At 49.0% G+C, this 13,662-nt stretch overlaps 2 protein-coding genes across 2 annotated transcripts; both read right to left on the bottom strand.

Annotated features, from left to right (window-relative positions):
• Positions 1-2,188: 2,188 nt before the first annotated feature.
• Positions 2,189-3,187, bottom strand: LOC102445505 (olfactory receptor 52R1-like). Its single transcript, XM_006126316.2, has one exon. It carries the CDS (start codon positions 3,185-3,187, stop codon positions 2,189-2,191), a length of 999 nt encoding a protein of 332 aa, XP_006126378.2.
• Positions 3,188-10,391: 7,204 nt separating this feature from the next.
• On the bottom strand, positions 10,392-11,339 carry LOC102445241 (olfactory receptor 52R1-like). Its single transcript, XM_075922864.1, has one exon. The coding sequence runs from the start codon at positions 11,337-11,339 to the stop codon at positions 10,392-10,394; it is 948 nt and encodes a 315-aa protein (XP_075778979.1).
• Between the last annotated feature and the right edge of the window lie 2,323 nt (positions 11,340-13,662).

Genomic DNA, 13,662 nt, shown 5'->3' with positions numbered 1-13,662 from the left:
CTAGACCCGCCAATTCGAGCTCTGGAAGATTGACAGCAGCAGCTTCGACCCTCGCTGTAGTGTGGACACACCCTCATGGACCAGCAATAGAGAGGTTCCAGCCTGCTCCCTCGAGGACCCCGGCCTACGATTGCAAAGCAGAACAATCTTACTCCAGTCCAAGGGTCAGCAACCTATGGAGGGAGCCAGTTGTGGCTCTTTTGCAACTCAAGCCCACCCCCCTTTGCCGACAGCAGCTGGGGCACAACACCCTGCCCTCGCTAGATCAGGTCTATGGAGGCAGCAGGGAGCCCCCCAGGTAACTCCCTGCTTGACCCTCCCCTGCGCTCCACTGCTGGGCCCTTTGTTTCCATGTGCTGTGAGCTGGGACGGAGGGGGGAGGGGGCGGGGGCGGGAACAGTGCCTCATGGCTGCTCCCACCCCCAGCAAAATCCCATTGGCTGATTCTGGCCAATGGGAGTTGCCTCTTTCAAGAACAGGCTGCACAGGATCCACCAATCCCCCTCCCCTCTGGTTGTTAGTCACCGAGAATACGGGCAGGCAGCTAATGGGCAGGGCAGGCTCCTGCTGGAGAAATGTGCTGAGCTGCAGTTACCATGGCTCAGTGTCCCCACCAGAGCCTGCCTCTGGCACCCCAACCCTCTCCCGTGCCCTCCCTCCCCCACATAATCCAAACTCTCTGCCCCCTCCTGAGCCCAAACCCCACACAGACACTGAACTGCATTGCCCTGCACAGGGTCACAATCCAAACCCTGGCCAGACACCCCCCAGCACCCTGCCCCTCCCCCTTTGTCAGTCACCCCCCCCAGCACACTGCCCCTCCCCCTTTGTCAGACATCCCTCAGCACCCTGGCCCTCCCCCTTTGTCAGGCACCCACCAGCACCCTGCCTCCTTCTGCCTGGCCAGGCACCCACCAGCACCCTGCCCCTCCCCCTTTGTCAGTCACCCCCCAGCACCCTGGCCCTCCCCCTTTGTCAGGCACCCACCAGCACCCTTCCTCCTTCTGATTGGCCAGGCACCCACCAGCACCCTGCTCCAGCTCCACCCCACCTTGCCAGGCACCTACTCCTAGTTTGCACCTGCACCCCACCTCCCACACAGATCCTGCTCTCCATCCATATCCCACCCACTGGCAGCTCTGTCCCACACACTGAACCCCTCATTTTTGGCCCCATCCCAGAGCCAGAGGGGTACAAAATCCACTAACCCTGGAACTCCGGAAGCGTTAACCTGGCCTGAAACCTTGAACCTCAGCCCTCCCTACCCTCCCGTCCCCCACCCCCATGTGATGCTGGAGCACCGTTGGGGACACACATCAGTGAGGGTCGGAGGTTTCTGGAGGGGTTGTTTTTTTGCTTCTCACTTGTGTGGTCCCCATCTGACTTTTTCTATGAGGCAGTGACCCCCCATGCAAAAATCATTCCCCACCCCTGCCATAAAGACAATGTGGAAATATCTTGTGTTGGACATACTATTTCACTTTATTTAAAAATGAAGCCTGGTCAACAAGGCCCTCAATTGGGGGCCAGCCCCTATCGGGCTGCAGCATCATAACACTTCTGCATCCCCCCCCCCACACACACTCCAGCCCTGAACCCATCATACACCTGAGTCCCCTGCCATGATCCTCTCTTTCCCCACATCCTCAGTCCCCTGCCATAATATTGCTCCACCACACTCACACCCTTGCCCTGAGCTCCTCATACATCCCAATCCAAACTTCTGCACCCCGCCACCCCCAGCCCCCACCGTAATATTGACAGAAGACAGCCTGAATGTGTGAATGAAACTGGATTTGACCACTTACGATGTAACTCTGAGTACAATGTTTCACTTCTGCTAATATTAATCAGTATGTCCGTTATCAATAATGTGAAGTTGTATATTTCCAGTCATTATCCCAACTAACCCATTATCAATAATGCGAAGTTGTATATTGTCAGTCATTATCCCATCTAACCCCAAATCCAGAAATGGTACCTCTATAGCTCGGAGAGGAAGGGAGTGGAAACGGTGCAGCAAGCAAGAAGAAGAAGGGAGAATTGGAATGAGCACCAGGGGAGGGACTTGGTAGAAGAGGTGAGCAAAGCAGAGGGCTTTGGAGGAGTCCCACTAACAGCAACGAAAAAGGTGACAGCCTTAAAATTGGAGCTCAATCTCAGAGCCAGAACACCAGGACAAAAAGCTTCAGGTCCCTTGATGAGTAAAGAGACGGAGCAGCCTGTCCTGGATCTGCTTGGTCCTCACTCCGTAGATGATGGGGTTCAGCATGGGGGGGACCAGGAGATACACGTTGGCAAAGAGAATGTGGAAATGCAGGAGCTCATTCTGGCCAAAACGTTGTGTGAGGAAGGAGAAGAGACGTGGGATGTAAAAGGTTAAGATGACACACAGGTGGGAGCTGCATGTCTCAAAAGTTTTGAGCCGGGCGTCCTTGGTGGGGAGGCTGACGATGGCCCTGAGGATCTGAATATAAGACAGGGTGATGAGGAACACATCCACACCAATCACCAAGAAGGCCACAGAAAGGCCGTAGTAACTACTGATGCGGATGTCGGCGCAGGCCAGCTTCACCACGGCGATGTGCTCACAGAATGTGTGGGGGATGATGTTTGTTCTGCAATACGGCCAGCGCCTCGCCAGGAAGGGATAGGGCATTACGAGCAGGCTGCCACGCAGCACCACGGCCAGGCTGATCTTGCCCATCACGGGGTTTGTGAGGATGGTGGAATGTCGCAGGGGATGGCAGATGGCCACGTAGCGATCCAACGCCATGGCCACTAAGATCCCAGACTCCATCACTGAGAAGCACTGAATGAAGTACAGCTGGGTGAGGCAGGCACTGAAATCGATCTCCCTGGAATTGAACCAGAAGATGCTCAGCATTTTAGGCAGGGTGGACGTGGTCAGGACCAGGTCGGTGGTGGCCAGCATGCAGAGGAAATAGTACATGGGCTCATGGAGGCTTGGCTCCTTCTTCACAATGAAGAGGATGGTGAAGTTCCCCAAGATGGCCATGAAGAACATAGCAGAGAAAGGGATGGAGATCCAGATATGGGCTGTCTCTAAGCCAGGAATGCCCAGTAGGATGAAGATGGGGGGGTTGGTGAAGGCGGTTGTGTTGGAACCTGACATGGTGTGGGGGAGAAGGTGTCCAGTCCTGAAGCAGAACAATTTCTCCTGCATGTAGCTTACATTCTCCTGATGAATATGATGATGGCCAAGTTATAAGCCCCTGGATGGAAAGAGAACATTTGCATGAGACACGACATGCTCAACTGGAGGCTTTTCTCGGGGGTGTAAGAGACTGGTTGCTCTTTACATACAGAAAAGAAATGTCATTTTTATTATTTAGAGAAAAGAATTATGAACCATGGAGCCTGCAAATGCCAATTTCATATTTGATGGTTCTCTATGTGCCAGCTATTCCTTCACATCATGGTGTGGGAAATTTTAATAGATTCCAACAGCAAACATGAATGTGGTTATTGGTTATCCCTGCTTGTCCATATAATCCAGGCTAGACAGTACATGCAGCCGGGTGTTCCCTATTCACCTATTTGCTCTGAATCTGAGAGTTGAAAAACACCTTCGCAAAGACAGCTCCCTGGGGGAACAGGGAAACAGCCTGCATGTCACTGATAGCAGATAGCTGCTCATTCGTAATATTAGCCCGTCAGGGACGTTCCCTACTCTCACACTCCAAGTGCAGGAGGCTTAAAAAATACCTTGTCTCGACAGGCTTCTGTTTAAAAACTCCCCAAGGTCACAGATTCCCTGAACTTCGGAGGTAAGTTGCCACCAACCAAGTGAAAAAAACCCCTTTCAAGCCCCAGAAGGGTCACTTAGGTACTTCCTCCAAAGGGTAGCCCATGTTCTTTTACCACAAGAGATCTTGACAAAATCCAAATCCGAGATAGCTCACCTCCCAGTCTTAGGCATGCGCGCACGGACCGTCTGTTACCTTCCAGGGCACATGAATCAGATCATAGTCTTAAAAAAGGTGATTTTATTAACACAACAAAGAAATCTACTTGCTCAATGAAGCTAGCAGAGATGTCTTGCCCGAACTGACCAATTCTTAAAATGACTTGAGTTCAAAGGCCATGCTCCGCCATACTTCCCAGCAGATACAAGAGAGGTCATAGCCCATCCGCTCCCGGTAACAGCCGGAGTCCTGCTATTCGCTGGAGGAGGAGGTGACAATCTCTCTGCATTACCACCCAGCCGTCTCCTCGCCTCTACACTTTCCATTCCAGGCAGTTTTGCCTCAGTAGGGCCTGAGCAAATGAGAGGCCCTTACCTCAGCATTTGGGCTTCTACTGGACCTCTTTCTTTCTGAATGACCCACTGGGTCACTGAAATGTGGCCACCTCAGAGCCGGGGGCCATCAGCTGGGGGAGCATGAAATAAAAGGAAATTATGGCCAATAATACGAGAGCAAACTCATCCCCGTTGGCGTTTAATGGCCATGCATACGGGAAAAGACCATGGACCGATTCTCTTTCCCACCATTCCCACACTGTGCTTGGTTTCTCAAGCAGCAAGAGACGATACCTGTGAATTTGGTGACTGAAGCGTCTTCCGTGGGAATCCTCCTCAGGCAGCCACATCCTGCATTTCTCTCAGCCCAGCATCGGCAGCAGCAGCATCCCATGCTGAGAGCTGACACAGGGCTATGCACTGGTTATAACACAGCTCTGGGCTGTCCCAGTGGGGTCGGCTCAGCCTCTAGTAGATAAGGAAGCATCTGAATGTAAAGAGGCTCCGCACAAGCTGTCTGTGCTTCCCTACAGCATTAGGAGTAAACAGCAATTAAGGCTCCTTCCCAGAGGGAGAGGAGAACTCTTGGCCTTTGGGATGAGTCAGGGAGGAACTGGCTGCTCGGTGCGTTTTGTACGTATATAACAATGATAGTTGATTAATAAGAAAACAGATCCAGAGAAAGATGCCTGAGGGCAGACATGAGCACTTTCTGCAGGCACCCGGGGCTCTCACTAAGGGAACCACCTAACCTCAAGATGATTCTTACCAACAACCACAGGACATAGCACACTAATACCAACCCTGGTACCTTCCCTTGCAACAAACCCCATTGCCAGCTTTGTCCACATATTCACTCTGCTGATACCATTATTGGACCCAACCAAGTGAGTTATAAGATCAAGAACAAATATTCCTGCGCATCCAGAAATATAATTTATACTATCATGTGCCAAAAGTGTCCGTCCGCAATGTACATTGGACAAATGTCTCAGACACTTCGCCAAAGAATCAATGCCCACAAAACAGATATCAGACAGGATCACAAAGAAAAAACAGTTTCTTGGATTTCAACCAGAAAGGACATTGTCTCAACGACTTGATTACCTGCATCCTGCTTCAAAGACCTTTTAAGACTTCACTTCAAAGAGAATCCTCAGAACTGTCATTCATGCTTAAATTCGACCCTTTACACTCAAATTTGAATAAAGACGCTAATTATCTTACCCATTACAAAGATAGCTTCCCCAGTTATCACCCCTAATATCATTAGCTCACAGACATTTACCTCCCCCCCTTCCCCCCCCTCCATCCCAATTCTGTTCTAAAATTTGATTTGTCCTTTTCATATGTGTTCATTTTTTTATTTGTATCCTTTGGTATAAATGGTTGTGACAATTTTCTTCCACTATTTGATCTGAGGAAGTGGGTTTGGCCCATGAAAGCTCATCATCTAATAAACCATCTTGTCAGTCTTTAAAGTGCTACATAGTCCTCTTGTTTGTAGTTCTCATCAGTAACTTTCATCATACTGTAAAAACACTGAGTAGACTTGAAGCACCGTAGGGTACGTCTATACTACATGGAAAATTGAAGCTGCCACTGTTGAGCTTTCAGGGATTGAATTAGAGGGGGTAGTGAAGACATGCTAATTTGAACTGAGAGGGGTGCTCTGGTCAATGCCGGTTGTCCTGCTTCCATGAGGAGTAAGAGAAGCCAAATAGAGAGTGTGCTCCCTTTGACGTCCTGCTAAATTTCTAAGTGAAGTGCTATGCCGAACTCTTTCTTACTCCTCGGGCAACGATGCTTACAGGAAGCCGGAATAAGATGCCCGTTCTTTCGAATATATTTCTAAATAACAGGCTTGTTGTCTACACAGTGCCGAAGGCTATTTCAGGAGTAGACGTACCCTCTGAAACTAACAAAAATACATCGTGTCATGAGCTTCGTGGGTAAGACCCACTTCATCAAACACACGAAAATTCATCATGATAAGGCTTTGTGGACATGGGAAAGTCAGTGGATGTGATACACTTGACTACAGCAAAGCTTTTGATACGGTCTCCCACAGTATTCTTGCCAGCAAGTTAAGGGAATGTGGATTGGATAAATGGACGGTAAGATGGATAGACAGCTGGCTAGATTGTTGGCCCCAACGGGTAGTGATCAACATCTCGATGTCAGGTTGGTGGTCAGTTTCTAGCAGAGTGCCCCAAGGATCGGCTCTTGGGCTGATTTTGTTCAATCTCTTTATTGATGATTTGGATGAGGGGATGGATTACACCTTCAGCAAGTTTGTGGATGACACTAAGCTAGGGGGAGAGGTAGATACGTTGGAGGGCAGGGATAGGGTCCTGAGTGACCTGGACAGATTGGCGGATTGGGCAAAAGAGATCTGATGAAGTTCAGCAAGGACAAGTGCGGAGTCCTGCACTTGAAACAGAAGAATCCCAGACATTGTTACAGGCTGGGGACTGACTGGCTAAGTAGCAGTTTTACAGAAAAAGGCCTGGGAATAACAGAGGATGAGAAGTTGGCTATGAGTCAACAGTGTGCCCTTGTAGCCAAGAAGGCTAATGGCATATTAGGGTGCATTAGGAGGAGCATTGCCAGCAGATTTAGAGTGCCTCATTAGCATAATTTCTGCCAGAAGAACTCACAGAGACGACATAGCCTAAGATGCCACAGGACCACTCGTTGTTTTTCCAGTAACAATGCCCATTGTGCTAGGCGAGCATTTGAGACGGGGTCGTATTTTACCTGATTGGGCAGAAAAAAATCTGCAAGGAGAGGCTATGATGTCATGAGTAGGCCGGGGCCAATGAGAAAACCAAAGTGTTGTGTGGTGCAAGTGGTGGCCAATAGACACTTTTCACCATTGTTTTACCTGAGCACAAGGGGTGACGTTAAACGTGAGGCTTTGGCTACAGGTCAGCTTGGGCAGTTATTGCTTTGAACGGCATAATGGAACTGTAGCACTGGAAGGGTCCTTGGGAAGCCAGCTAGCCCAGCCCCCAACGCTGAGGCAGGCCTCATTGGTGTTTGTCCAGCTTCTGCGTAAACCGCCCATGACAGGGATTCCACCACCTCCCAAAGTGACCTATCATTGACACTGGCCGTTGGAAAGTTCTCCTCATAGTGACCTTCTCTCTCCCTCGCTCGGCTCATTTTCTCCCTGTGATGTGTTCATCCCACGATAGCTGACCTGTGTGCTGTGAAGCTGTCACGTTACTGGATTTTGAGGGGTGCAGCCAGATCACTGCTGCACCCATGGGGGGGGGGGTGTTGGCCCCAAAAGTGGCACAGAGGGGGCCATGTGGGGTGTCCAATAGAAGCCTACTTTCTTCTGATTCCATAAATGCTATTCATGTGATTGTATAATGTCAGTATGTGAAGTTAGAAGCATGTATTTTGTGTGGATACCATATGTTTCTCTATATGTGGATGAGCTATGGGCAAAGCAGCTCAGCCTATGGACATGTTAACAAGCAAAGTTCTGGAACAACAGCCCTCTATAGGCCAAGGACACACATCAAGAGTGGTGACTCATGCCTAAGGTCTACCAGCAGGGAACACAGGGATAGACCATGGGCCCGGTGACCTGCTGTAGCCAAGAAGAGACCAGGAAGGAGGGATAAATAGGCCATGTGGTCGACTCCATCTTGGTTCGCAGCTCAGCACTTCATCCCAGAGGCAGCAGTGCAGGGATCGAAGAGCCAGAAAGAACTATGGACCCATCCTGATTCTAGGATGCGCAACAAGGACTTTTAAGCCAGCAGCTGTAACATCTCTGCTAGAGCCTGCATCAAGAACTGGGAGATTCGATGCATGTAATGTACTATCCTTTAACAACCTTACTCTCATGCTTTTCTTTCTTGTGGTAATAAACCTTTAGATGTTAGATGCTAAAGGATTGGCTCAGCGTGATTTGTGGGTAAGATCCAGAGGGTAAATTGGCTGGGATCTGTGGCTGGTTTCTTGGAACTGGACAGAACTCGTTCGGGGTAGGTGGGATTGGGTTCTAAGACCCCCCCACCTGTATATGAGGCCCGGGGCCATCTGGGGCACAGATATTGCTGGGGTGTCAGAGGGGTTGTGCTCGTGAGGCTTCAGGCAGGCAGCTGAAGTGCTCTGTGGGACTGGTTTGTGGCCTGTTTGGAGAGGTCACCAGTCTGGGGGCTGTAAGGAGCCCCGAATTTGAGCAATTCGCCCTGAGTGGACACCCTCAGCTGTGCCCAGACACAGCACGGTCCGTCACAGAAGCGTGGCTGGCCCTGTCAGAGTCCCTGGAATGAACAATCTGCCAGGACTGAGCTCAGGCCAAAGCGCATCACCTCCGGATTGACAGGCACACAGGTCTTGCCCCTGGAGAAGTGGCAGCAGATAGAGTCCTAAACCCTCAGAAGAACCCTTTGTGGACCCCGAGAATCAGTGGCATACCGACCATGAAATGGCCAACTTTCCTTTTTCTCCCAGGGCCCTAGGGTTACAACGGGCCCCCTGCATTCTGGAGTCTTAAACCATATTCTACTCTTCAAGCCAGGGTTTGCTCCTATCAGCATCCCTAAAGATGTAAATCCCCCAAGTTTTGTGCCCAAGCTCTGCTTACAGCACACTCCCTAGCCCCCGACTGAGCTCTTAGCAGCCACCCAGCTTGAATGTGGAATGGGATGTCCCACCTTCAGCCTTTGGGATGGAGAATTCGCTTATAAACAGAGCTGGAAGGATGACCATAAAAAAAGCTGCCCATTTAATTAAATTAAGGATGAGCTTGCATGCATAGCCAGGCACTCCAGATTTAAAACAAAAAAAGGAGGAAACAAAGGGTGTGAATAGACGATTCGCTTTCAGAATGGAGCGAGGTAACTAGTGGTGTCCCCAATGGGTCTGGTCTGAAACCAGAGCTGTTCAACATATTCATAAATGCTCAAGACAGTGGGGTAAACGTTGAGGTGTCAATGTTTGCAGATGATACAAAAACCGTACGAGATAGATAAGTAACAAGCTGACTGCAAGGAGTTACAAAGGGATCTCACACAACTGGGTGATTGGGAAACAAAATGGCAGGAGAAATTCAGGGTTGATGACCGTAAATGAATGTGTGTGGAAAATATAATCCCAGCTCTGTATACAAAATAAGAGGGTTCACACTCAAGGAACAGGACTTGGAGACAGTGTGGCCAATTCTTTGAAAACATCTGCCACATGTAGGATGGTTTTCAAAAAGGCAAACAGAATATTGGGAATCAATAAGCTAAAATGTCCCAGCCTGTTCATACTATTCTCCTATTTTAGCCATTTTAACCATCGATTCCCTGTTAATGTAGGATTAAACAAAGACTATGAATGGCTAGCCAACTACAAAAGCAGTTTCTCGATTCTTGGCATTTATACCTCCACATCAGCTGCTAGAAGTGGGTCTCATCCTCCCTGACTGAACTGACCATGTTACCTCTAACCTTATTCTTGACTGGTACACTTTTCTGATGCCTGTATATTTATACCTGCCTCTGGAATTTCCACTACGTGCATCTGATGAAGTGGGTCTTTGCCCACAAAAGCTTATGCTCCAATAAATCTGCCAGTGTATAAGGTGCCACAGGACTCCTCATTGTTACCAGCAAAGACAATGATGTGGCTGGAGCACATGACCTACAAGGAAAGGCTGAGGGATTTGGGCTTCTTTAGTCTGCAGAAGAGAAGAGTGAGGGGGATTGTTAGCAGCCTTCCACTCCCAGAAGGGAGGTTCCAAAGAGGATGGAGAGAGGCTGTTCTCAGTGGGGGCAGATGGCAGAACGAGGAGCAATGGTCTCAAGTTGCAATGGGGGAGGTCTAGTTTGAACATTAGAGAAAAAAACCTATTTCCCTAGGAGGGTGGGGAAGCACTGGGCTGGGTTCCCTAGAGTGGTGGTGGAATCTCCATCCCGACAGGTTTTTAAGTCCCGGCTTGACAAAGCCGTGGCTGGGATGATGGAGTTGGGGTTGGTCCTGCTTTGGGCAGGGGGCTGGACTCGGTGACTCCTGAGGTCTCTTCCAGCCCTGGGATTCTAGGATTCTCTGAATTTGAAAGGTGACACCTTTTATCATATGGAACTCCGTATGCGGTCTACAATCCCAAGTGAAATCTTTATGTCTTTTTCTGAGTAAAGAAGCGGAGCACTCTGTCCTGAATCTGTCTGGTCTTCATCCTGTAGATGATGGGGTTCAGCATGGGAGGCACCAGGAGATACACATTTGCCATGAGAACATGGAAATGCAGAGCCACATTGTGGCCAAATCGGTGCGTGAGGAAGGAGAAGAGAGCGGGGATGTAAAAGGCTAAGATGGCACAAATGTGGGAGCTGCAAGTTCCAAAAGTTTTGAGCCGGGTGTCTCTGGTGGGGAGCCTGAAGATGGCCCTGAGGATCTGGGTATAGGACATGCCAATAAAAAACACATCCAGACCCGTCACTAAGAATAGCACAAAGAGAGCGTAGTAACTACTGACACGGATGTCAGCACAGGCCAGTTTCACAACAGCCATGTGCTCACAGTAGGTGTGGAGGATGATGTTGGTTCTGCAATATGGCCACTGACGTGCAAGGAAGGGAAAGGGCAGTATGAGCATGCAACTACGCAGCACCACAGCCAGGCCTATGTGGACCACCTTGGAGTTTGTCAGGATGGTGGAATGTCTCAGGGGATCACAAATGGCCACGTAGTGATCCAACGCCATAGCCACAAAGATCCCAGACTCTACCGCTAAGAAGGTGTGAATGAAGAACAGCTGGGTGAGGCAGGCGCTGAAATCAATCTCCCTGGAACTGAACCAGAAAAGGCTCAATGTTTTAGGAAGGAGGGATGTGGACAGGACCAGGTCGGTGGTGGCCAGCATGCTGAGGAAATAGTACATGGGCTCATGGAGACTCGGCTCCCTCTTCACGATGAACAGGATGGTGAAGTTCCCCAAGATGGCTATGACGTAAATGATAAAGAAGGGGATCGAGATCCAGATATGGGCCTCCTCCAGGCCAGGAATGCCAAACAGGATGAAGGTGGAGGGGTTGATGAAGTTGGTTGTGTTGAAATCTGACATGCTGTGGGGGAGAAGGTGTCCAAGTCTGAGGCAGAACGGTGTCTCCTGCGGGTACCGTGTGTTCCCTTGACTTCCTCTATGTGTCCAGGCTCTATGGTGATGGTCGTAGTACAAATACCTGAATGGAGATAACGAGATACCATGTACACTATGGGTGAAGAACATTGGTTACTCAAAAAGTGACCTTTTAATTATTTAGGGTGCATCTTGAAATAAGCTATGCAATTTGTGCTTATCAAATTGCATAACTTATTTCAAATGTATTTCAAAATGCAGCACTATTTTGAGACAACCCCTAAACCTCATGGAATGAGGGTTATGGGATGCTGGAATAGCGTACCCATTATTTTGAAATCTATTTCAAAATAACAGAGAACATGTAGAAGACCAGGGATAGATGTTTCGGGATACCTTTGGTCTCTCGAAATAGCCCTGTTGTCTAGACAGACCCTTTAGAGACATGAATTAAGAACAACTGACCCTTCTAATGCCAGTTCCATATTGGAGCTCCATGCATCAGCAATCCCTACACATTGTGGTGTGGGAAACCGTAATCGCACCAACAAGAGAAATGAGCATACGCACTGGTTACCCCTCAGCGTTGTTGTTACAAGGAAAGCCAGGCCACAGGATCCTTTCTGTAGGGAGCTAGGTGCTCTAAATCGGAGAGTGTAAAGAGAGATACCTTTAAGAATTCCCGAGGCGAGGGAAACATCCCAAAGAGAGCACCCCCAGGGAAAAGACTGTGTGTTACTGGATTCTGGTTCATTTTATGATCAGAATGTTTCAGATTGGTCATTTTCTGGATTCCAGATGTTTGCGTCTGAAATGTCACGGTATTCTAACTGTGCGGGCCCTGACCAAAGTGAGATCATGTGGAGGGGAGGGGAGTTTGAAAAGTTGTTGGAGTAAGTGGGTCCCAGTGCTACCTTCATTTTTGTGCAACCTTCAGAGCTGGGCTAGAATATATTCCTGGAAGTGGAGGGGGCTAATTCATGAGCCCCTGAAAAAATGGGTGCTCAAGCCATGGAAAAAATCCCAGAGGTTGTAGCCCCTACAGCCCGAGTCTCGGTATGAGACAGGGTGAAAGAATCTGGAGCAGGGCGGGCTGGAAGCCTGTGTAGAGCTGTTGGGGGAAGAAATCCTGAACTCTGCTCCCAGACCTGCACAGGCCTTGCGGGGGGAATCTCAGAACCCAGTGCTTATTTGAGGGCGTGCCGTGTGTCAATAATTCCTACACATAGAGGCGTGGGAAACTGTAATGGACACCAGCTAGAAGTACACAGAGTTATCCCTCGTGGTTTCATTGCATTACAGAACACAATCTAATGGTTCTATACTGTAAGGGCTGTGTCTAGACTGGCAAGTTTTTCCGGAAAATCAGCCACTTTTCCAGAAAACTTGCCAGCTGTCTACACTGGCCGCTTGAATTTCCGGAAAAGCACTGACGACCTCATGTAAGATCATCAGTGCTTTTCCGGAAATACTATGCTGCTCCCGTTCAGGCAAAAGTCTTTTTCCGAAAATGACCATTTTGCGAAAATGGCGATCGGGGCTTTTTTGCGGAAAAGCACGTCTAGATTGGCCATGGACGCTTTTCCGCAAAAAGAGCTTTTGCGGAAAAGCATCCTGCCAATCTAGACACGCTTTTCCAAAAATGCTTTTAACGGAAATCTTTTCCGTTAAAAGCATTTTCGGAAAATTATGCCAGTGTAGAGGTAGCCTAAGGTGTTTCCCAGTCACCCAGCTGCTCAAAATCTGAGAGTGGGAAAAAAACAGAAACCTTTGCCGAGAGGTGCCAGTAGAAACATCCCACCAAGACCACCCCTTGGGGAGCTGTGTGGCATTATTAGCAGAGTGGACATGCCTACTCATTCGCAGCAGTGGCTAAAACAAAGACAAGGTTCACATGCCAAAGGAACAGGATGGAGAAAACTTGCTTGGGACCTGGGCTCCATTTTGGCCACCCCGTCTCTCTAAAGGATGAAGCAGATTGAAAGTGTCCAAGACAGGCTGTGAGAAGAGGGTAGGCTGCCAGGTGTGGACAGACTGAATGTCTAGGACTGTTTTCTGTAGAGAAGGGACAAATAAGGGGGCCTATGACAGAGGAGAGCAAAATAAACCAAGGAACCGAATACGTTCCAGTTGACACACAGAGAACCCTTTTCTCCCAATAACGTCTACAGACACGAGAAGGAATGAACAAACACTCAAACTATCTTACCCATTACCAAGATAGCTTCCCCAATTATCACCTCTAATACCATTAGCTCACAGACATCCCACTCTCCCCACCTCTAATATCATCAATTCACAGACACTA

Source organism: Pelodiscus sinensis, chromosome 1 (assembly GCF_049634645.1).
Source record: "Pelodiscus sinensis isolate JC-2024 chromosome 1, ASM4963464v1, whole genome shotgun sequence".
In the NCBI taxonomy this organism is placed as follows: domain Eukaryota; kingdom Metazoa; phylum Chordata; order Testudines; family Trionychidae; genus Pelodiscus; species Pelodiscus sinensis.
The sequence above is the reverse complement of the archived record's forward strand: the minus strand, read 5'-3'. Positions and strand labels throughout refer to the sequence as shown.

What these genes read in the sequence shown, in the direction of transcription:
- LOC102445505 (XM_006126316.2), bottom strand. Translation starts at nt 3,187, where the DNA reads ATGCAGGAGAAATTGTTCTGCTTCAGGACTGGACACCTTCTCCCCCAC.
- LOC102445241 (XM_075922864.1), bottom strand. Translation starts at nt 11,339, where the DNA reads ATGTCAGATTTCAACACAACCAACTTCATCAACCCCTCCACCTTCATC.